Source organism: Halyomorpha halys, unplaced genomic scaffold, assembly GCF_000696795.3.
Source record: "Halyomorpha halys isolate HHAL.00 unplaced genomic scaffold, Hhal_1.1 Scaffold1547.1, whole genome shotgun sequence".
NCBI lineage: Eukaryota > Metazoa > Arthropoda > Insecta > Hemiptera > Pentatomidae > Halyomorpha > Halyomorpha halys.
In genome coordinates this window covers 77,115-102,106 of record NW_027109312.1, presented here as the reverse complement: position 1 = coordinate 102,106, position 24,992 = coordinate 77,115, and the positions used below count along the sequence as shown (strand labels likewise).

Genomic DNA, 24,992 nt, shown 5'->3' with positions numbered 1-24,992 from the left:
AATTCCCATAGACTAGATCTATACTACCTTTACCACAAATGTATTGATGAAGTACCGAAACTGCTGCTGCGGTACTGATAACAAAATTCAACTTTGGGACCTCAAAATATTTGGGGATAAAAAATATTTTTTCCCTCTTTGTTTAAAACTTGAAAACTTTCCGAAAAATTAAAAATTTTACTGTTCATTTTATACTAATTTAAGGAAGAGTAAATTATATAAAATTCTAATGATTTTCATATTTAGTTGCTCATTGTGAATCGATTTTGAGTAAAAATTATGAGATGAATTGTAGACCAGTCACCTGGAAACCACAAAGTGGTCTGGTAAAAAAAGTATAAGTCACAAAGTTGACATTTGTTATCATAACTATCAGCAACATTCCTAATCCCTCATTCAACATAAACAAAACATTCAACCTCTTTCTGATCCCCATTTGAGTACATCCCCTCCCATAATTGATAATATTTTTAATTGGACTGAGTACTTATAAAAAAATAAATTAAAAAGTAGATATCTTATGAAGTGGCTATTATTTAAGGAGTGTTGCGGAGTTTCAAGTTCACTCTTCATCAAAAAATGATATCCATACTTACTCTAGCAATAGCATTATCAGTATTGGTTAAAAGTACATATTTTAATTGCAAAATTTTTCTTATTTTCTTTAAAAATAACAGTTCCAATTAATTCATTTTATTTTAGGTAGTTTTAGTAATAAGACAGAAGAAAAATGGAGGTCAAATCTTGGTATAATTCATGGAGTTCCAGCGTTAGATGGTAAGTGTTTGAAAATTATTTATTGATGTTTTTATAGGACAGATAAGTTTTTTTTTTAAATGGCCATAAACCTATTTATTCTAGTACATACAGAAAGATCTAAGTTTTTTTGTCAGAATCAATCAAAAAAATTGGCAAACATTCATAAATATGGGAAACATTGTAAAACACAAATCTCGTAAAACAATGCTATTATAAATATTGATGATTATATTATTTAAAAAATTATAATTTTAGCCTGTAAATGTTCTTTGTAAAAATAACAAATCAAAGAGAAGAACCTGAATCATCATTAATGTTTTAAAAACCCAATAATTTGTTATAGAGAAATATAACTAACTGTTAACCTGTGACTAAGTTTACTCTCAGCTTCTTAACAAAATTATGCTAATTTTCAAATATTTGGCAAATATTATAGCTGAGGGTTAAGTTAGTGGCAAAAGGCTAATTATATTTGTGTATTAATTTTAAAAGAAAATAGTTTATCAAAAAATAAACTTGTTTTTGATTAGTACTTCATACCATCTGTAGTAATGAATTTATTTTTAAAATCCAACATACTTCATTGAGGACTATAAATAAGAGTGTGAATGAATGTAATCCTTCAATATGCCAGTTATTCCTCAATTGATTTGTCTTGAGTGATGCATTGGTCTTTTTTTAGGTGTGAAGTACATGATTATGTTATAATTGTTATTAGATATCAGAAATTGTCAAACAACACCAGAAAAAGCTTTTTTTTAGAACTGTTGACCAGAAACATGCAGTAATACAAGTAAAGTAATTAAATCTATAAATATAATTAATTTTTGTATAACAGTTATTAAATATATATATCTTTATTAGATAGTTAGGTGCACTAAAAAAAAATTAATATTGTCTCAAACTCAAGGCATGAATGCAATGATTCAGATTTATGGGCCACATTGCATTAAAACTTTTTTTTTTAAATAATTATATTTTAAAATGTACTTTTGAAAAATAATTAATAAAACATTATGATGGGAGCATCAACATACTAGATTTTTATAGAAAATGTTGCTGAAACCTGTTTGACAAGGGATAATTTAAGCTTTAAAATAAACTGAAAAAGTTTTGGCTCTAGGATTCATTTTTACCAAAAAAACTCTTACTTATAGACATGTTATGGATTAACCTTTGATTGGAAACTCCTGAATTACTTTTATGTAAAAAATATATATATTGTAATGTATAATATTAATAGTATTGAACTTTTTTCTCCCTGAAAATTGTAGGCACTTTTATCAAACTTCTTTTCCATGATGACTGAGAACAGAAAATCTTCATTATGGGAGATAAGTTTGTATTAGTTAATCCTTAGATGGAGAACGTTTTTTTTTTTTTAATTTCTCACTCAAGTACTTACTCCAGATATTGAATAAAATTTGTATGGTAATATTTTTGATATCCTGTTATTATTCACCAGTGTGAGAATATATTTTGGGAATCCCCATTCCTAGTTATTTGTCTTTAAAAACAGACTATATTTCAAATTTATTAAAGGACTTAATATATCACTATTTTAGTAGCTTAAGGTAGATTATCAAATCTCAGAATTCCCAACACCTTCCTGTATCTCATCTTCCTGTCCCCCATAAGGAGAGTCCTTGCCTGTTATATATCCTCACCATTCCCTATACAAAGTGGTTTTCTTTATCTCTTAAAAACAACAGCAGTATTCTCATTAACTTTCACTCTATATCATACTAAATATGGGGAAATTACTGAGTTATAATGGAAATTCCCAAAATGGTAGCGGGAAAATACGCGAATAATTTTACCTACTGTGACGCTCAAGGGACCAAACGTAAGTATTTAAGAGTTAAAAAAGCAAAATTATCAACAAATTTATCTGTTATTGAAAACTGGTTTATTAATCGATATTTATAAATTAAAATGCTAAATCTATCTCATAGGCAAATTGAAATATTTAATTTATTTTTTGTATACATTGAAAGATTAAATTTATTAATCTCCCAGAGTTACCATTCAAGCTACAAAGAACCCTTATAAAGTGTTAACTAAAAAAAATGAGGAATCTAATAAATTTACAATATTAAAGGGGAAAATCTAGTGTTCTGATCACACAACTTTCACTTACGATCGTATTTACAATATTTTATTTCAATAATAACATACCCTTCCCTTACTATATTCCACTATATAGGTACGATATTCCTACATGCTATATATATGTACTATATTCCTATATCCGATATATAGACAAGTGAAAGTAAAAATAGATGTCTTGGTCTTCAAGATACAATTCTTGGACTGTGACTCTAATATGATCTATTCATGGTGGATAATTTACTGTTATTAGGAAACAGGAAGCATTGCTACTTGACGTAAACAATCGATAGCAACATGAAATAAACTTTAGGTATAAGAATAGTAAAAGAAAACTATTTTGATACCTTTATTGACCGCCACCCGGACTATCTTCCTCCAACCTGCTTCATACCGTCAACTATCTTCTACCAAAATAAACTTTTTAGTTTGAAGAAATAACACTTTAGTTGGGAGCTAATGAAAATGACGACACTATCAATTGCATTATATATCTATAAAATACAATGATTGATAACCGGAAAAGTGTAATCGATAGACGAAAAATGAATGGGAGGTTGTTTTCTATCACTGAGTTAGTAAGCAATAGAAAAATTAAATTTCATTTATTCTTCATTATACAGGAGGAAGTGGTTTCCAACCTTTTTTTAACGACGGAACCCTTTTGATACCAGCAGGATTATGGTAGAATCTTTTTGGTAAAAATATGAAAAAGGAACCCGGACATTGATTATCATTTGATATAAATAGATTGATCCTTCTTTTAAGCTAAAGCAGAGAAAGACCAGGATGCCTACACAACATTGGTTAAAATTTGAAGAAACTAAGAGATGGTAAGGTTCAAAACTGTTGAGTTAACGTGGAATGATCCATTCTTAAATTAATATTGAGGTGTAGATAGTTGACCGTAGATTAATGCTTGAAGAAGTTTGTCGGGGGGTGCGGTCAGCAAAGAACAACATAAATAAACAAAACCATATTTATTTATTTTATGCCAAAATAAAATAAATACTACCACCACTAAATAAAATAAATACCACTTATTTTGGCATAAAATAAATAAATATGGTTTTGTTTATTTATGTTGTTCTTTGCTGACCGCACCACCCGACAAACTTCTTCAAGCATTCTTAAATTATTTCGTGGTTGGGAACCACTGGTCTAAGGTAACGAAATCTCCACCTCTCGTGTTGTAGGTATCTAATGTTTTTGACCTCCCTGTTCTACATTAAGATAGCTTCACAAAATTGTTATACCGTCAGAAAGCTGATAAAATAAACCAACTTTTATGTAATTATCAAGGTTGTACCTCAAAAATTCTTGCGTTGATTCTACGAGATATTTCTGACAATTATTCATTTTTATTTGTTCTCTTTGCTTACGTAGCAATATTTTTTCATTAAGTAGTTGAGAAGTGGTTTCATGAAATTCTTCGTAGATTTCAAAAATAACAAAAGTTAAGAAATATTCAGCTAATGAGGTTATGGGTAAAATGAGGTATTCTTGCAAAAACTTTTAAAGAATAATAGCTAGACAACGGATCAGCCATTCTCCCACTCAGAAACTGGCATATCCTCCTGGAAAACCCTGTATAATATAAAACTGTGATTGGGTGAATATTCAAATACAAATTTATAGTGGAATTATTTCAGAATGTATTTAAGTATATGGATTTTAATATTGAGGTGTAGATAGTTGACCGTAGATTAATGCTTGAAGAAGTTTGTCGGGGGGTGCGGTCAGCAAAGAACAACATAAATAAACAAAACCATATTTATTTATTTTATGCCGACGTTTCGACCTGAGTTTCAGGTCTTCATCAGGGGTTGTGTCGCAGAGGAGGGAAAGATAAGTACTACTTATCTTACGTACTATCCAATTAGTTAAGTATCCAGTTAAGTACTATCCAGTTAAGTACTATCCAGTACTTATCTTTCCCTCCTCTGCGACACAACCCCTGATGAAGACCTGAAACTCAGGTCGAAACGTCGGCATAAAATAAATAAATATGGTTTTGTTTATTTATGTTGTTCTTTGCTGACCGCACCCCCCGACAAACTTCTTCAAGCATGGATTTTAATGCTTTAGCATGCATTAAAACGTCTGAATCGTTTTTAAATGGAAATCTTTAGCAATGGTAAAAAAAAAAAAAATCACCCCATGCCAATCCGTTGAATGATTGTAAGAAAAAAATCTACTATCTTCTTTTCTTACATTTATCACAATTTTATTAAGAGCAATTAAGATAACAATGTTTATCAAATTGAATGCACATGTAAGATGTCATAACTTGTTTGGTTTTTAGATTTTTCTTATTTGATATACGTAAGCATGTCTGTATAAGTATAAATGCTTACGCATATATATAGTCAGGTTCTATATCACTAATTTGTACTTAATGTATTTTATTTAAATAAATTGCTTGTAAACTGCAGAAAGTGGCTTATTTAAGTCTGTTATGTATTTAAAAACATACCATATTACCTTAGTTAATTACAAATTTTAACCCTAAATTTATACTGTATAAATTTCAGCTGCAGCATATTATGAAAGAACTGCTTTATGAAATACTCCAAAATGTTTTTGCTCTGACAATACAAGTAATGAAACTAGGGTTAAAGGTTTTAACAACTTTAACTCGTACCTCCAATACCACAGTCTTTGTCCTCAACTAAACCGGAGACTATTCTTTTGGCTTTGTATTACAATATTTGTAGTTTAGATTAGTTAGTTTATGGAACTAACTAGATAAAATCCAATGCTCTACACTAAAGAAAACCGAAAAAAAAAAAAAAACACCTATAATAAAGGCTGCAGATAAATTTTTAGATCCCTCTTTAAGAATAATTACTTATTGGTCTTCATGTAGGTAAAACAAATATATATTTCTGTCAACATATTAGAAGACTACATGAGAAAAACGAGGTTCATGAATTTTTCCTGAAATTTAAGAATACAAAGTTTACCTTGGAATTTAATTTGACTATAATTAACTGACTGAAATTTAAAACCAATTATCTTTTCTTTAAATTTACTTATATTTTTATTTCTAGGTGAATACCCCTCTATTGTTTCCATTCAGGAGAATGGTTTTCATCTATGCGGAGGCAATATAATAAATGAATTCACGATACTGACGGCGGCGCATTGCACCATTGATAAAAACACAGATCTTTGGGATGTAGGTAACAATGGAACCATTAAGTAATTGGAATTTTATTCCTCAGAAAATCACAACTCATTGAAGAGTGCTTAACGTAAAGCCTTTTTCTTGGTTACATTACTTGTGAACTTATTATACTGGTGACGCTTTAGTTACCGGATGGCAGTTTTAGCTTTATATTTTCATAATATTAACTCTATATAAGTATTTATAAATAATCGAAACATATATAAAAAGTATATATGGAGTCGCATATTTTCCCATCAACATTACAACGTAATTTAGACATAAAAGGTATTCATACTCAGATTTAGATTTAAAAGAAATCGAGTTGATATACTATAGCAATATGTATGTATATCAAAGATAATGCAGATACCACTATATTGTAAGAAATCATCATTATTATTTCACCTATAAATAATGTACTTTCTTAATGTACCACTGGCTAAACTCGTTAATTCTAGATTTGATGAATCATCAATACTTCCGCCCTTACTAAAGAGGATCCTCCTACAGAAAGTAATTAGCTCTCTTACGGGCCTAACGGTGATCTTGGCGGACAGCGCCTGAACTAAATGGTGTCCCAGGTGTGGAAAGAGGCGTTGACACTTGCCTGGTGCTTTTAACATCCTTTGTCAGATCCCGGAGGTCAGGCAGAATGCACCAAGAATTCGGAAGCAAACGTCGTTCCCAGTATCATTGCTACTTTGTAAAATTATGTCAAAACGACTGGACTTTTGGATACTTTCAGAATTTCCAAAAAGTCAATAACATATTGGCCAACATCTGATACATGATTTTTAACTAATAGTCGAAGGTGAAATTTGGTGTCTTATTTTTTAGGAACTTTTAGACATAAAATCACGAAATATCTTCTCTCAGAATTCAATTCCCAGTTAACTGTCAACCCAAAGCAGAGGCATTCAAAATGGCTCCTATTGATAGAAGGAAATAATAATGTTAAGATTGTGTATGGCTAAAAATGTTGCAGAAATGGGACAGGAGCGTCGCACCGGCAGACAAAATCCCAATTCACTTCTGTTTTTTTCTATCCAACAATGCCGGATTTGATGAAGATTAGTTTCAAACCAAATCAAATACCTTTTTCTTCTTTTCTCTAGTTACCTAACACTTTGTCTCCTGAATTTATGAGTGGGCGTTATCACGGAAAACAAAACTCAGATTGTTTTATTGCCTTTCCAGTAAGACGAATTGGCCTATATCAATTTTTCTTTTCCCACACCATATTTGATAAACAGGGATCTGTGTAACTTGTGTTGACGTTAGCATTTAAAAGATCTTCTTCGAAAGTTTCTACCGGCGTGCTCCTGCCGATTTTTTCAGGGATTTTACTGTCTCTTAACGAACGTTTCGAGAAAAGTATAAGTGAATGGGGTAATCCACTTTTTAAGATACGCGTCATTAGTTCAGCCCCAAACATTTTTCCTCTCTACATTTCTTTTAGTATAGATAACTTTTAATTTTAATTGAAATACCTTTACAATGAGTAATGGATTATTAAAAGATCCCATTCTCAGTTTGATGATTTCCTTTTCAATGTTTTTTATCCCACCTGTCAACAGCTATACTAACGTCATGGTTATAAATAAAACAAAAAAAAAAAACCCGGTCTTCTGTATTTAGTATGTTACATCATTGCTGTATTAGCCACCGGACTCATATAACTGAAAAGGGAAATACGAAAATATAGACCAATCTAAACTATTTTATTTTCTTTAGACTGAAAAAAATTGATTCTATGGAAGTGTTTCCATTTATAGAAATTAACTAATACGTTGACTTTTCATTAGTGTTCATCTTCGCATGTATAATTGGTAATTTAATATAATTAATTAAATTAATTATTAAATCATATTATGATTTATGTAAATATTCTATTAAAAAATAGGCACGATATTCTAGCCTAAATATGTTTTTGCTTTCTCTTTCACTGGATCACAAAAAAATCGAAACTTATTATTATTGTTTTTTATCTTATCAATCGAAATCTTAATTATTTAATCTTAACAGTCGAAAATTGAGTGATGTGCGCATTCATCAGTATAAATCACTGTTTAAAATTAAACAAAGAGAAATAATATACTTTACTCATCATACACATCATAATTACAGGAGAACAACGAAATGATTTTTATTTTAGCTCTCACTTGGTAGGGAAAGAAAACTCTTGTCTTCAAAATGTTTATCTTCGAAATCCATAATTTCCGCACGCATAAGTTTAGGTATTAAGGAACAAATTTAGTTCCGTGTCTAAAGTTTAATGCTCGTAATAGAAAAATCAACTTCTATCGTTGATCCAATTTGGATGAAACTTTGACATATTGTACTGGTACCTCGATGATACCATACTCATTTTATTCAATACATATCGCATACACGTGCGCAAATTTATTGTTCTTGACCCACCAATTCTTAATAAATCAGCCTATATTTCTACGCACCAAGATAACCCACAGGTGATGACTATTTTGTTTGCTTTTGTGAGCTTATAGCTTATTTTATTTCAGTTGAACAAAATTTACAGTTGTAAAAATATAAAATAGTCAAGAATGTAAAACATGATAATAACTTGTGAAGAGACCTCCCTGTTGAACGCTGGGGTGGTGGACACAAATAAAATGTTTTTACAGTTATTACTGTTTTTTTGTTACGGTTAAATAACATAATACGTTTTTATTGTAGTGAGAATTAACAACACAAGTACATAACAAACAATGGTGGTAACCTTCTCTACTGTTATAAACAGTTCGATATATTCACAGTTTGCCACAGAACTACGTGTATACAATAAAAAACGAATTTTTACATCTCATTTTACGCACTCCCATTGTAGTTAGAAATGGATTAATAGTTAATAGATAGGGGAGAGGAATTGGTAAAGTTAGAAAATCTGTCCTGGATGTTAGAATGGTGTCACGATTTAAATTTTATGAATGATTTGTGGTATCCTTAAGAGACCGTTCAAAATAAAAATAAATGTTGAGGTTTGCGTTTCGCGTGCTGATAGATAACCGAAGAGGTCCAAAAAAAGCAAACTGACTTTAGAGTGTCATAGAGTAAACTGCCATTAATTGACCATGTAACCATCAGGAAGATTATTTTATGATTAATTAATGCAAAAGGAAACAGAGATACAATGATTTTATATATCTATTTTAGTTTAAACAGATTACCTATTTAAAAAGTAATTGATTTAAGCTGGCTTTTCCAGGCAGTAGCTGGTACTACAAATATTGAGAAACCTGGACCTCATGAGCAAAAATCCAAGATAATAAGCGTCATCGTACATCCGAAGTTTGAAATGTAAAAGCCATTGTTTAATCTTTCAATATTGTTTTTATTTTAGTTTTTTAAACACAATAAACAGAAATGATTGTAACATGATTTTGCAGACATTCGTCTCTGTTTGATATCGCTATTGCTAGAGTATCGACTGGATTTGTTTTCAATCCATTTGTAAATCAAATAAATCTACACTCATCATCTGATACACCTGGTAAAAAATCTTACTTATTTTTAATAAACCTTAAAATAATATTTTTAGCGTTCTGTAGGTGTTAATTTTAAAACCGATGCTGCATGTCATTGTTTTTAGTATTCATTTTGATTTTGATTTTTATGCAGATCGATTGCAATTTGGTTTTATGAAAGTAAGTAGTTTTAGCTTAAATAATATTCTAAAAGAAAATTTTAATATTACTAAACCAACCAAAACTGGTATTGTTTATTAAAAATAATATAAAAAATATCTCGGCATTAGATGTGTGATTTGGTCTATGTGGAGCGAGGCTGTCGATACCTTAGCACAGATATGGGGCCAAATAATACAAACCCTTTTCCACTCAATTTTTTGCTAGTCATATTACCATATGAATAAAGGTATTATTAAACTTACGAAAATATTAAAATTCAAGAGTTTATTACAAAACGCAGTACATTTTATTTTTTTAAATACATGATAATATAAGTAAACAAATAGTTGACCGTATAATTTAAAATATGAAGAAGATGGTCAGGGTTGCGGTCAAAAAATAACAAAATAGTTTTCAAATATTTATTGTCCGACGTTTCGCCCCACTTTGCAGGGCCTCATCAGTGCTAAAAAGATATAAAAAACAACTAAGAAAATTACGACAATAAGTTGCAAAAAGGTAAATTAAGGTAGGATAAACATTATCTAAATTATTTAAATAAATAATATTATTATCATTATTAATTTTATTTGTATTTTTATTCTTTTACGACCTTTATTTAATCTCAACTTTTTTCTTCATTTACCGTCTGTTAGTGTGTTTAAATTTTGTATTCTCACACCTACTTTTTTGTTTTTTTGTTTTATATGCGTCTCCTGTACTTTTTTAACAGTAAAGTTCACGTATTTTTTTATTCTTATGGTTGTTAAGTATTTTTTTTTTTTAATGTCTTCCTTCCTTTTATTTATATATAATTTTCTTTTCACTTATTTTTTACAAAATGTTTATCCTACCTTAAATTTACCTTTTTGTATATTATTGTTGTAATGTTCTTAGTTGTTTTTTGTATCTTATTAGCCCTGATGAAGCCCAGCAAAGTGAGGCAAAACATCGGGCTATAAATAGTTGAAAACTACTTAGTTCTTTTTTGACTCCAACCCTGACCATCTTCTTCATACTTGATAATATAATTTAATAAAAATTACTGTACTAAACTATTCATAACACTAGTAGTTGTTGCATTATTTTTAATTTAAAATTATTCACAAATTCTTCTTGCCTTTTCTGCGAAAATATGAATAACCGATTTAAATTTTTAATGTTCATGTTAACCCTAACTCAATTGACAAAATTTCATTTCCTCTTTGAACTGTGACTGCACAGCCAGAGAATGATCTTACACATGAAGATATAAGGCATCTTTTTTATTTTATTTTATTTCCTTAAACTTGCAAAATAGGTTAATAGGAATGTCTGCGTTTGTTATCTAAACTGAATTCTTATTAGAATACTTACATTGTTCATTAGAATGTTATTTGCAATTTATTCATTAAAAGTATTAGAAACAATAACATTAATCATTTTTTAATGTGTTTATTAAGAATAAAATAAGAAGTAATATAGAAGTGGACTGTACAATCGTTTTGTGAGTATTTCAAATATTTTTAAATCATAATCGCAGATTCTGACCACAGTGCTTAAACGAGACATAGGTGGAGACGTTCAATAAGCCATTACGAGTTATTTTTCAAAAAATAAATAAATGTGTACAAAAATAATAAGTTATGGGTATCTTGGGGCTGGTCGATAGAAGTGAAATTTCTGAAAATGAAATAATATATTAAAATTTTACTTTTAATGATCAAGCGTCATAATCAATTTACAATACGAAATCAATTTACTCCCTTATATATTTTTTCTTGAGTTGTAGAACGTCGGTTTAAGAAGTTTCACCTTAAAACTTACGAAGTTTAACCTTAAAACTTACAGTTTTCGCTGCAAATGTGTTTTTTTTAATGTTTTTAATAGACCCAACAAACTAGCGGCATAATTGGATTTGTTATTTTCATTATTCAGTAACATATGCTAATTAGATGTTAATAAATACTGATTATATAAAAAGAAAAGTGGTTATTGGTGAGCTTCTATTTTTTCTAATCTAATGTAATCTAATTTAAAATAATCATACTTTCTTAAAGCTCTCTCTACCTAGTTATATGTAGTTGCAGCTTTATTATAGTTAAAGCTCTATCTAGTTATATGATCTAAAAAGTATATATTTTTTTGGTACGCATAGCGAATATATTTATAAACTTAAACACTCTAAGGATAAGTGGAGAAGTCAAAATTTTTATTCAAAGGCTTAGAACATTTTATTCGACGTCAGAAGTTTAATGTTCATATTTTAACTTACTTCACAGTGATGCTAAGTACATTGTCACTAACTTTATAAACGATAAAATTAAAGGTTCTCTCTTACCGGAAAATTATAACTTTTCAATTAATTTTCCTAAAAGAGATAACCTTTTAATTATATTTTTGAATGATTTGTAAAGCTAGTGGAAGTGTAATTGGCACCTATGTGAAGTAAGCCATCGATTTATTAAAGTTTATTTTCCAGAAAAAGCTGATATCGTCGGTTGGGGTGCAACAACTGAATCTGGCCCAACGTCGAGTGTTCTCTTAAAGACCACAATTGCAGTTGAAACAAAAGAAGAATGTATAGAAGAGTTCGGCGAAGAGATTGAATTTGGTTTGATATGCGCAAAAACTAACCACGGTGATGCATGTTTAGTAGGTTTACTTTTTATGAACAATATACCTTTACCAATTCTTCCTCGTACTTTATATTATCAAGATTACATGTAATGTAAATAAGATGTTATATTAAAATATATGTATTTTTTTCGTTTACAGGGAGATTCTGGAGGACCAATGGTTTGCAATTTTAATGAACTTTGTGGCATCATCTCATCTGGAGATGGATGCGGTCATGAAAACTATTCAGCTTTGTATACAGAGGTTTCATATTTTGTTGAATGGATAGAGGGATTGCTTAGCGAAGAGACTTTGTTAGAGTTTACAAGCTCAGAAAATTATATCAACAATTCTTCTCCTGTTTAATAAATTGAGCCATGAGTACGTTAAAGTATGATACTCCCAATATTACTAATAAAGAAGGATAATAGGCTATGCATTAATGAACGAAATTGGATTAACGAAAAGTGTTCATGAATTATATTTCTAGAATCTTTTATTTTATGGTACGTGCAAAATAAAAATTAATTGTTTTATATTCATTCTTTCTCCCAATATATCACATACGAATTCATATCGCTGGTCCGGAAGAATAATGATGCAAGTGTAAACTTTGTTAAATTTAATTTATTGTGTTGGAGAGCACAAAAATGCCTTAATTAGGTATTTGTAAGTCGACACAATTTTACTAAATTCGTCAAGTGAGGAATTCCGTATGTACAATTACGTCGATTTACTTGCATCTAGCTAGTAAATCCATTTTTAGCCCGTCGAAAGTCAATTTAACAAAATTTTATAGTTGTATCATAATTATTCTGGAAAAGCGAAATTTAAAACAATACGATCGTCATTCCTCCTCTTGATTAATTAGACCACTAGCTCATCTTTCTCGAGAGCTTAAAATAAATTAAATCCATGATTGCAAACTCAATATCCTCTCTGTCATCAATTAAATGACAGTTTGTGATTGACAAACTCTTCTTCAATCTTAACAACCACCAACTGGTTGTATGAGTGACTTATAAACTGTAGTCTTGTTACAGCGAGTTTCTTGATAGTTATATTCATAAAAATAAATAAAAAATAGAAGGGATTGCCAACCAAGAACCTCTGGTTCACTTCCGCAGACGTTCTGTTGTCATTTGTAATCGATGAATCCAATTTTGTGAAATTGGGCAGTTGTTCAAGTGTAAAAGGACTTAATTTCACTTTTCATCCATTTCTCATTTGACACCCGTGTTAAATTATTGCCAAAACGGTATTCATTGATGAAAAATCCATGCATAAAAATTATTGTTGATATATATTTTGAAATTAGTGTGAATTACAAAGTTGTTGATTGCACTTGATTCTTTAATTGTTCTTCCTAAGTTACTAAAGTAAATTGGCTACAAGGATGGGATTATAATTGAGATCTAGTTCGGGAACGGTTTCTTCAAGAGTAATTCTTTTCAATTGAATTAGAGCAGTAGTGTGGCTTATAATTTTGTTTGTGAAGTATATTTACGACAGTTGTGTTGAATTTCAAAACTTCCGACTAATGCTGTTTACAAGAACTTGGAGGAGAGTTGTTAAGGTGCCTCTAGACGTTTTCCAAACAAGGGCAAATTCGCGCAAGCGTGGGACAGTTTATTTGTGGCCAACCTGTTGAGTTTCGGTTTTTAGACGCAAATCAAAAGGCGCTTGTGAATCAAATGGTAGAACAATATAAATCGACACTTTATTTTTAACTATATATCACGACAATAATAAAACATATGAACAATAGATTTACATTATGAGTAAACCATATCGATGTTTACTCACTGCCAACTAGATTTTAAAAACTCTCCCACAAAAATTTTAATTATTTCTGTTTTTTGTTTTTTTTTTAATTCAACATGTATGAAGAACATACACTGTCCTGTACGTGTCGACGAAGTTATTGGGGTCGAAAAGATCGTCTCAGCTCCTGGAAAGTTTTTTTTTTTCGAGGTGTTGATCTTGATCAAGTTCTACTTCCACGGTTTGAAGGGAGGGCAGAAGTTGTTATTCTGGAAATTGTTGTAGCCTTTATGACATTGAACTTGGTACTGGATGGACCGATGTAAAACTACACGGCTTCTTTAGTATCATAGTTTGAATTATTTGGTTATCTACAAGCGATATAGTGGATGAATCCATCGTCGATTTTCAAAAGATAATTAAGACGTCCATAATTCTTCATAATAGTGTCCAGGCACCATTGGGGCTTAAAATTTGAGCATTTGAATAATATTTCGATTGAACGCAATCGAATGATTATTCTACATGACTTCAACAGCCGATAGCATATCAGCCTTGATCAAAACTTTCAATATGTAGAAAAGACGTTTAATGGTCACTACTATTTTTAATATGTATGTATATATAGTTGACCGTAAATATTTAAATATAAGAAGATATTCAGGGTTGCGGTCAAAAAAATAACAAATAATTTAAAACTATTTGTTCTTTTTTTGACTGCAACCCTGACCATCTTATATTTATTTTTAATATGTTATTTCTGATCACCACCCAGACCGACTTCTTAATATACTTTATGGTCATCCATCAGTATGTAGTATGAAATATATAGTTTACTCTGAGGCTAAACAAGATCTGAGAATACATTTTTAAATCTTGGATAAATTAATCTTAAATAAGTTGTTGTATACGTCAGAAGTTTAAAGTTCATTCTTATTGAATAAATCTTCATATTGCTCTTTGGTAATGTGGAGGTAACCTCAGGTTATCCAACTGATCAAATTTGTAAGCTGTTGAAGATGTTAGCCTCTACTACAAAAGTTAGCAAAATAAATTTCCTTTTCTCTGAGGAATTTACTCACTTATACAACCCCTTAAATCTCCAAAGTATTAGGTGGAGAAGAAAACCTCGATGGTTACCAGTAGCGCCAAGTAAACTTTATAGAATTCCGGTAAAAAAGAAACTTCCTCCAGAAGAAATACTAGAAATAAGGACATTACACAATCATTACAACACAGAAATGAAATCATTGAGGTATACTATTAGTAATCAAATCATTTATATTGTTTTAAATATTACTGATTTGGAATGAAGGCGCAGTGTTTATGTTATATACTGTTATTTCAGTTGCAACTTAGAGCTTAAAGAAGTTACTGTTTTATTTATTATTTATACTTTCCTGTCTTATTAATATTTTTTTCATTCTTTAGTATACTCACACCTTTCTTATTTTCAAAAGTAAAATTTAATCTAATTATAATGTAGTTACCTTTTTTATAATCTCTTAACTGTCGTTTGCTTATTTTAAATCACTTTTTGTCTTATATTTGACATATTTTACTTGTTGTTCTTATATCATAACCCCGATGTAGAAATAGCAGCTATAATAATGGCTGCCTATAAGCATATGCGTACAAGGTATGGACCCTTACATATGCACTTGCAGAAAGCATAGATTGTTTTGAAACGAAAATCGAAAGGCTGTTGGTAATGCCCATACGGGTGAAAGGAGCTCTCCGCACAAGAACAAACAAAGCTTAATGTACGACAATCTAGCTATATCCCATTTCGTACGAGCTTATTGAATAAAGTGGTTTGAACATGTCCTAAGAATAGACAAAGCGAGGACAGCAAGAAGGCTCTATCTTGGGAAACTGGATGAAATTAGGTCTAGGGAACGACTGAAGGCAAGATGTTCGTAATGTTGTGTAGATATTCATTGTTATTTTTGCTTATATTTGTTTTTTTTATTCTCATACCAATAAATTATTTCCATTTTATTTAAGATACATTAGTATGGAGTTCTCAAAAGAATTGTTTCTTAGTTTTAATGTTAGATCACTAAGTGTCTTGAATTATTTACTTGATGATTAGTACTGATTATATGAAAATCTTATTTTAATTTTTCTTTTTAGTTGTTACCGAATCTTTATTTCATTCTATTTTTTTAATGATCATATTAAGTAATTAATAATTTTCAGGTCATACTTTACTCAGAGAACACAAGAATTATTGACTGGTGATGATGTGATAGCTGAACAAAAAAAGGAACAGGAAGAAGAGCTTCTGGAATGCTTACGATTGAATGAAGAATGGAACAAAAGGGTTGCCCTACTTAGAGAGGAAAGGTTAGCTAAAGAAAAGGAAGCAGAAATAGAAAGAGTTTCGAGGATAATTGAAGAACACAAATTAAAGGCCCAAGAAAGAAAAGAGCAGCTTGAAGCATTGGTTCGAAGAGAAAAAGTATGTATTTCAGTTATTTATTAAGTTATATTTTATAATTTAATTTAGTTGAGAATTTAAAAGATAAAAAATGTGATGTATTCGACTCTTGTAGATTGGTTAATGTTGTAGGGAATATATTTTGTTGACATATTGCTGCTTTGCTTGTATAGTAGTACAACAAAAATAATTTTTGATTTTATTTTGAAATGGATGCATTACAAAGAAATTACTGTAGACAGAGATTTCTTTCTTTCTTGTGGTCCCTCTATAGACTATCCCAGAGCTAGCAGGGTTGTCAAAAAGTAACCAAAGTCTACTATACAATGTAAGGAATATAACTAATGTAAAATATAATACACACACACACACAAAAGACTTAGAGTTCCAAAGTGTTTCCGTTGCTGGGAGTATGGATACATAGCTCGAAATTGTGTTAGAAAGGATAGGACCTCCCTATGTCGAAACTGTAGTAAAGCTGGACAAAAAGCTACTGACTGTGACCAGAATGTGGTAAATGGAGATGCTGACCACCCTAGCGGAAGTAGTAAGTGTCCAGCTTTCCATTCAGCATTGAGAACAATGATGCAAATCCAACAAGATCACAGATGAGAATACTCAAACTGAATTTGAACTATTGTGAAGCTGCACAGGATCTCCTTTACCAAACAATACGGGAACAGCACATTAACGTCGCTATTCTCTGCGAACAATATAAAAATCTAGATGGCAACTCGTGGGTATCCGATGTCAGTGGTAAAGCTGCTATTTAGGCCTGTAATTCCCAAGCTATTCAGGAAGTGAATACTATATCGCATTCTGGCTTTGTTTGGGCAAAGATCAACAAGATGTACATCTTTAGCTGCTACGCCTATCCCAGCATCACAATAGAAGACTTTGCAAATTTGTTGGATCGCATTGTCTTAGAAACTAGTTGCCATAAGCCAGCTATCATAGCAGGTGATTTCAACGCATGGGCAACTGAATGGGAAAGTAGGTTAACAAATCAACGTGGTGAAGTTCTTCTCGAAGCTTTCACACAAATAAGTGATATGTTTCTTATGAACACCGGAACAAACCCGAAGTTCACTAGAGCAGGAAGATCATCTATCATCGATTTGAGGTTTGTGAGTGGTCGCCTACAATGGATCGCAACTGGAAGGTTTGTGGATTTTATACAAACAGTGATCACCAAGCTATATTGATTACACTGGATATGCCTTCAAGAAAGAAAAGTTATCGATGGAAAACTAATGGTTGGAACACGAAGACTTTTGATGGCGCCTCGTTCACTTTGATGCTTGAGGACAAGTGTGAATTGAAATGGTTGGTCAAGGAAAAGGCGTGTATACTGACCTCTTTTATATCTGGGGCTTGTGATGCAGCTATGACCTGTTCTAAGCCTGGCAAACATTGTTCCTCAGTGTACTGGTGGACGGATACTATTAACAATCTTCGCCAGTGTTGCAACCAAGCAAGAAGAAGTTACTAGCAAGAGAGAGCAGGTTTATACCCGATGTGGGCTTATGGTATGGCTGCCAGCATGGTGAGGTGTATTTTTACGTAACCCAATTGTTGACCGGGCATGAATGCTTTAGAGCCTACTAGTACAGATTCAAACTGGACAACACTGCATAATGCCTTGGATGTAAGACTGTTGAGGAAACAGTGGAGCATGTGCTTTTCACTTGCATTCGCTTTGTGGCAGAAAGAAGTGAATTGGAGAGAGTGTGTGGAGGACGCATCACACCAGAAAATGTGGTGAACCATGTGCTGAGCTCAGACCATGGTGTGAGATTCACAACAGTTGATGGTGAAGAGATTCACAACAGTTGTCCTCAAGAGTTTGAGAGAGGTAGAGAGAGCTAGAAGAAGTGACTAGCATGGAAACATGAAAACCATGCCAAGAAAACGAGGCAGCACTCAGCCATTTCCTGCCATGAAGTAATGCTTAGCAGCGGTCCCATGGAGAGGAATGAACTGGTGGTTTTAGTGGGTAAAAATCCCACACACGGAAAGGTATGGGCCTATCTGTGTCTTTTGAAGATTTCCACCAATCCTCTTTAAACAAAAAAAACAACAACACACAGTCGTCCTGAAGAGGTTGAGAGTGGAAGAGAGATTAGAAGACATGACTAACATGGAAATGTGAAAACCATGTGAAGAGAATGAGGCAGTGGGTAAAAATCTCACACACGGAAAAAAAAAAATAATAATATAAAATAATAAATAAAGATAAAATAAAATTAAAATAAACACACGTAGGGCTGATATTTGAGAAAAATACATCTATTTTATTTATTTAAAACAATTGTTTTCAACACATTAATTAGATGTTTTTATTATTTAAAAAATATATTCATGGTAAATTTTAGTATTTGTCTTTATCTTATTGAAACAGCTATTTGCGATTGAGAAATAAATTATTGTTCTGTATAATTACTCATTAGTTAATCCTGTGATTAGTAAAATATTAAGTAGTAAGGTTTTTCATGGCTTCTAGATGATTACTAAATTCAATAATATTTTTTTCTAGGAATTGTCGAAAACATATATTACAGCTGACAATATAGATGAAGCTATAGAAAAAGCTTTATCAACTGAAAAGAACTATGATTTCTCAATTGATCTTGATGGTAATATTTATCAAGGCAGAAATACTAAGGCTATTCCTCCTGAAAACCAAGATAAGAAAGTTGAAGAAGCTTCTGTTTAATATGTTTTATAAAACATCATAGGTTTTTAATAATTTGTTAGCTGTGTTGTGTTTCATTAAAATTTGTTTTATGTTTTCACCAATTTTATTTTTTCTACCTTATGTATTTTAATGAATTATAATTAGTTGTATTTATTTTACCATTTATTGCATTAATGTCAATGTTATTGTAATAGTTTTGTGTGTTCCCAAGACAGTAAAATACTTTCATCTGTTATTACAGAGAATTAACATTTAGATCAATCAATCTTTAAAACGTTTTAAGAAATATTTTCAATCAGTGTGTAATTAGTTAAAAATTCTAGCTTAATCACTATCTGACTTTAAGTTTGTTATTATTATTATATTGGTAGTGGAATTAACTAGAGGAGGCTATTGAGTCAGAACGCTGATTTCAATGACATTTTTTGTTGATGTTAGATTGAAAAATATTCAAAACAAGTCCAATGGTTCTTGCAATGTCTTAGGAGCCAAGAATAAAATATTTTATTTTTACTTTGTATGGTTATTGTATACCAATCAATTAGTTCATATGTGTAGGATAAGAAAGAAATATTTCCAATGGTATTAAATAAAATTAAATGTCTACAAAATTACAAAAACCAAATGATGCTTAAGCTTACAGTAAAGTAGGGCATACAAATTTTTTTTATAAAAAAGCAAGTTAGATTTGTTTTTTAGCATCCTTAAAAACCCTTTATTGAGGTTTAATTAATGAAAAATGTCTTCAACCTTTGAAAAGCTGAATCTCTGCTCTTCCTATCCATACCAATACCACTTCAATTTTAAGACTTAATAAGGAAGAAACATTTTTTTTTTTTAAATAAGAAAAAATTGTCCACAGAATTTATTTTATATCTCTGGTTTAAGTTCCTGTTTGTGATATTACATGCAGTTGATAGGAGCCCAAACCACTCATGGTTTGTGGTATTTGGTGTGGTGGAGTCTACCAGGGAAGGAAGCATATAGGTTCTTGGGGTGACTTTACTTACTCGGAAAATTAAGTGAACTCCTAAACTATTGTCTGATTGATTGTATGTTTGGACTTGTAGAATTAGAATTCTAGCCATTTCATTGACAACATGAATGCAATGAAAGACATTTAAAAATATATATTATTTTTTTATAATTAATTCAATTCTAAATGCTCTAATGTTTGTTTTTAATGTTAAGTTAGTAAGTATGAGATATTACATTTAAAACACAGTATGCTGCAACACTACACTCTTCTAGAATAAATTTAATATAATTTGAAACAAACAACTATTTACATTCAGTTTTTTTATGCATTTCATAAATTTATTTTCTAATTGACTTTCTTAAAGAAAACTTCTCGCTTTCTGTTACATGTTCTTTTAATTAAACTTTTAAATTGAGGCTATAAACTACTACTATAATGGAGTAATTGATCATCAAATTATTAAATACATTATAATTTAAATGTGGTCTGAAACAGACTTCATTACCATGTTTAGATTCATTTTTGAAAAAAAATCAACAGCCTCATAATTATAATACAATTATAATTATAAAGCACATCATATAATTTAAAAGTTATACAATTATAATTATTAAGCACATAATTTGATATTTTTCTGATCATTTAAAATTATACCATTGCAACACACGATTTTTTAATTATGTTTGTAATTTATGATATAGTGGAATTTGTGTTTGATGTGTAAAAATGTATTTTGGTGGTTGAAACAAACCAGAATATCTCAATACAAATTAAATAAAACAAGAATAATCATTGTAACCCAAACATTTGCACCTATTAATCCTCAATTACGAACTGGGTAGCTAGTTTGGGCAAGATCTGAATACTGTTTTTAAAGTTCAAATTTGGTTCAAATAAATGGTTTGAAGCATTGGTGGTTTTTACTGGTATTAGCTGTAAATCCTCGCAGGATAGATACTCCACTCTGTAAGTTTCTCACTAAGGATGGTAAGTCCTATCCTGTTCATATGTAGGTCCTTGCTGGATGGAAACTTATGGTATTCTCTTATTATCGTTAAGTCCTACAGGTATTCGCTGTAGGTCCTGGTGAAAGGACAGCCAGTGAGAGGAATTACCTCTGAATTAGGAACTCATTTGTCAGTTTCCAAAATAGTGGGAGAATGTACTAATCCTACACCCTATGTTACTGCTGTTTCTTGTGATGGCTTAGTACTCTGGTGTAATCAACCTTTTATTTGTTTAATTTATGTATTTACAATTACAATAATAAATATAAAATCATAAACATGGTTCATGAAATTAAAACATTAAACTATTTGCAATTGAATTATCTAGTAAAACTCACACAATCTATCATCTCAAACAGATTGCTTCTCATATTGTGTTGGGTGGCGATGAAAGTGGTTGTTCTTCCGCTCACTCATAGATAGCGTCTCTGTGATGTCATTGAGTAATTAATTTTCTTCGCTCTGAAATTATTGCCAGGTTCCAAAGGCTGTGAGATTTCAAAATATCAGAGAAAAAATATGACCTTTAGAAACAAGGTTGAAAATTATATTATTCATTGATTTTTAAAACAATTGGAATTTTATGAGAAATGCTATTTTCTCTCTATCTCACTTCAGAAATTTATTGCATTAATTTGTCTAGTACCATAATTCCAACAAATACTCTCCTAGCTGCTACTGAAATAAAAGTTATTCCAAAATGTTATTACAGTTACAACTTGGAGAATATAATTATGGTACTAGAAAAATTAATTCAATAATTTTTTTTTTAGAGAGAGGGAGAAAAAATGAAGCATTTTTCATAAAATTCTAATTTTTTTTTCTAAAACAGAAAAAAACAACATATATTCGCCTATACTTTCATAAACTTAGAACAATATACAATATTAAATAGTACAATTTTTATTATGCTGAGAAATTCGTACCGAAACTGCTCTGCTGAAACATTTATCTTGATGCTTGCTATTTTCTAACCTCTAGCCCTTCAATTCTATTCAGTTAGTCAATATTCCCTGGAATTTTAGTATTGCGGAATTTCAAAATATTTACCTTTTCAACCGAACCATTTGTATTTGAGGTACAGGGTGTGTTCAGGAAATCAACTTTTTGGCATGAGTAAGTAAAAGTAGCGGTTGAAATTGGATAAAATGAATAACAGATCATGCTAGTAGTCTCAGTAGTCCCCAAATTTTAGACATTGGGCAAAATTGCGTTTTCAAAATATTGTCATTGAAAATATGTTTGCGCGTGCGAAAGTGATGTGATTTGCTAAATTTGATTCTAGACTCCATTTGCCCTAATCCCAACTTTACTCTAATTTTGGGCCTGTCTGACTTGGCCTAAAATTAGAGTAAAGTTGGTCGATGTCCTCGAAGTCCAAAGAGGATCTCAAATGATGAAAACCCCGTAACTGGCCAATCAGTTCTCTCTGGTATTCGTCTTCCCGAACGGTATCCACCATCAGCTTGCATCGGGCGAATGCCCTGTTCATTCCTACGTGTTTATCACATCATAGACTTAAATGCATTATTCAACATACTACAAATCTGGTCGTTCTTCACGCCGGGTTGCGACGAAATTGTCGTGATATTGCTTCTCCCATACTTGCTGCTCTCAACATTGAACAATCCAGTGATCCTCGTATTCCATACAATCTGCTGCCTCTTGTCGTTCATGAAGTCGTCTATACCTACTGCTCTTCCTTCCTCCGAGCTCTCGTTAGACGAAGATTCCTCCCTATCATCTTCCTCCACCACAATCTGTTTTTCTTCTCCTCCCTTGGTTCTTCTTTGTCGATGATATTTGTTCATTTTACTCCCTTGATATCATTAACCCAAGCTTCTCCAACAAGTTCCTAGCTTTTTTCCAAAGATCCAACGTTTTCTTTTATCTTTCCTTGATAATTCGTCCGCCTGAATCTGATTGAGGATACTTCTCTTGACTCTGCAGACGACCGCTACTTTTAATGACTCTGCATCTTCGATATCGAGTAGATTTTCGGTAGACTTCGCTATAATTCGGCTTATTAGGCGGTCACCTTCTTTTAAAAAGTGGTTTAATTCTCCAGTTTCTTCGTTGAGTCCGACACCTCAGATCCTTAATGCATTCTAGCGTCATGGCATGAGCTTGCGCTAAAGAGACTTCTGGTAATGGCTCCATCTCCGGGTTGACTGCAGGTTGCTACAGGTTGGTTGTCTGCTGGAAGTAGGTCGGTGAAGTTCTGACCTTCGATGTTTAGAACTGCTGCTCTCACTAATCCGTTACCTGCCATGAATCATATGTTGAGGGATATAGTAATAATTATTGGTAAAGGATAGGAGCGAACATTGAAGAAATAAAAGTTAGAAGTGATAATTTTCTTTTTTTAAATTGTATATTCATTCAATGATGTCAATTAGTTTCATTTTCATATTTGCTAAACTTTAAGAATATTAAGGAGATAGGTAAAATGTCAATAACATTTTATTGTTTTGTCACATTTGAGTTAACCTCCGTCGCCGTTAGCCAGAAACATTACATGGAGAAATGGTAATTTAGTAAATGGTAACCATTAAATAATGGTTAGTAAATGGAGAATTTTTGATCTCTTCCAATAAATTATTCTTATATAAATATTTATACAGGTGTTTGTTCAACTGGTACTGTAAGTTTTATTTTTATAGTGATGCAGTGTGCATAACCAACAGCTTTGTTTTTCCTGCTATAAACATAGCAGCTTTGTCTGTTATCAGTAACTACTTCTTGAAATTCCATCATTACCTTTAAAATTTTAATTTTAATAATCACAATAAATTATTTTAAATGAAGCTTGAAAATCGAGCATAAACTTAAATATTGAACATAAATAAATACAGTGTTGATAGTTGACCGTAGATTAGTATGTGGTGAAGATGATCGGGGGGTGCAGTCAATAAACAAAAAACTATTTATTCATGACAATGTTTCGACCTGATATTCGAAACGTCGGCACAAATAAATATTTGTTTGTTTATGACCGCATGTGCCGATCATCTTCTCCACATAAATACATACAATACACACAATATATAAAAATATAAAAGGAGTGATGAAGAGGTTTGCTATGAGAGCATCAGCCTTTTTAGATTGCTGACGAAAATATTAACCACCTCTTCTACGATGGTTACCTTCTTTGATTTATTTTCAACAATCATTTTGAAAGTAGAAAACTGTAAGTTATAATAGAAGGAATGGAATCTAAAAAAGCTTCTTTTTTATTTGTTTCCCCCATTATTTTTTAGAGAAAAGTACAATATATGACGAATAATTATGCTCATTACCTTAGAAAATTTTTTACCAAATAATCGATGTATATCCATCTTGTCCCTTCAATGGTTTTTTGTGTTCTGTGAAGATGTCAACTCAACAATGTTATCTTCCTAATTATAGCATGTTTTCAGAAAGAAATCATTTATCAAATAAGATATAATTTTTTTTTCACAAGTCTCAAAAATCTAGGGGGGGAGCCGGGGAGCTTCTATCCTTTCCCCTCTGCCTACGCCCATGCTCATGTCTTTGGGATTATGTACTTTAGGCAGTCATATAATAGTTGAACAGACCAAGAAGAAAAAAAAAACCAGTCATTTCACCCTAATTTTTGTTACTTTAATGAAAACTATGTAGAGTTAAATATTACAGGTAAGTTTCAAAATTGACGACTCTATCAACCATGGTCAGCGGAATAAAAAAAAACATTCATGTTTGAGTTTTTTTAAGTAAAAAAAAAGTGGATTATTTCTTTTTATCCGTTCAGTTTTTATCTAGATATAAGTTACGGTATGAGTCAGCTGTTATTTC

The 24,992-nt window shown here is 31.2% G+C and overlaps 2 protein-coding genes across 2 annotated transcripts; both read left to right on the top strand.

Moving 5' to 3' along the window:
- The first annotated feature begins 482 nt into the window (after positions 1 to 482).
- On the top strand, positions 483 to 12,825 carry LOC106690002 (trypsin-1). Its single transcript, XM_014435251.3, has 7 exons — positions 483 to 628; positions 703 to 777; positions 5,922 to 6,049; positions 9,267 to 9,358; positions 9,448 to 9,551; positions 12,149 to 12,321; positions 12,445 to 12,825. Exons 1-7 carry the CDS (start codon positions 580 to 582, stop codon positions 12,649 to 12,651), a joined length of 828 nt encoding a protein of 275 aa, XP_014290737.1. The 5' UTR covers positions 483 to 579; the 3' UTR covers positions 12,652 to 12,825.
- Positions 12,826 to 15,009: 2,184 nt separating this feature from the next.
- mRpS26 (mitochondrial ribosomal protein S26) lies at positions 15,010 to 19,287 on the top strand. The gene is made up of 3 exons (XM_014435252.3): positions 15,010 to 15,304; positions 16,252 to 16,513; positions 19,029 to 19,287. Exons 1-3 carry the CDS (start codon positions 15,069 to 15,071, stop codon positions 19,206 to 19,208), a joined length of 678 nt encoding a protein of 225 aa, XP_014290738.1. The 5' UTR covers positions 15,010 to 15,068; the 3' UTR covers positions 19,209 to 19,287.
- Positions 19,288 to 24,992: the final 5,705 nt, after the last annotated feature.

Bases quoted from the DNA above. Each gene is read 5' to 3' on its own strand.
- LOC106690002 (XM_014435251.3), top strand. From the start codon at position 580: ATGATATCCATACTTACTCTAGCAATAGCATTATCAGTATTGGTTAAA. The intron at 629-702 runs GTACATATTTTA...ATTTTATTTTAG, and splicing joins ATTATCAGTATTGGTTAAAA to GTAGTTTTAGTAATAAGACA. The intron at 6,050-9,266 runs GTAGGTAACAAT...TGGCTTTTCCAG, and splicing joins AAAACACAGATCTTTGGGAT to GCAGTAGCTGGTACTACAAA.
- mRpS26 (XM_014435252.3), top strand. From the start codon at position 15,069: ATGTTAGCCTCTACTACAAAAGTTAGCAAAATAAATTTCCTTTTCTCT. The intron at 15,305-16,251 runs GTATACTATTAG...AATAATTTTCAG, and splicing joins ACAGAAATGAAATCATTGAG to GTCATACTTTACTCAGAGAA. The intron at 16,514-19,028 runs GTATGTATTTCA...ATTTTTTTCTAG, and splicing joins CATTGGTTCGAAGAGAAAAA to GAATTGTCGAAAACATATAT.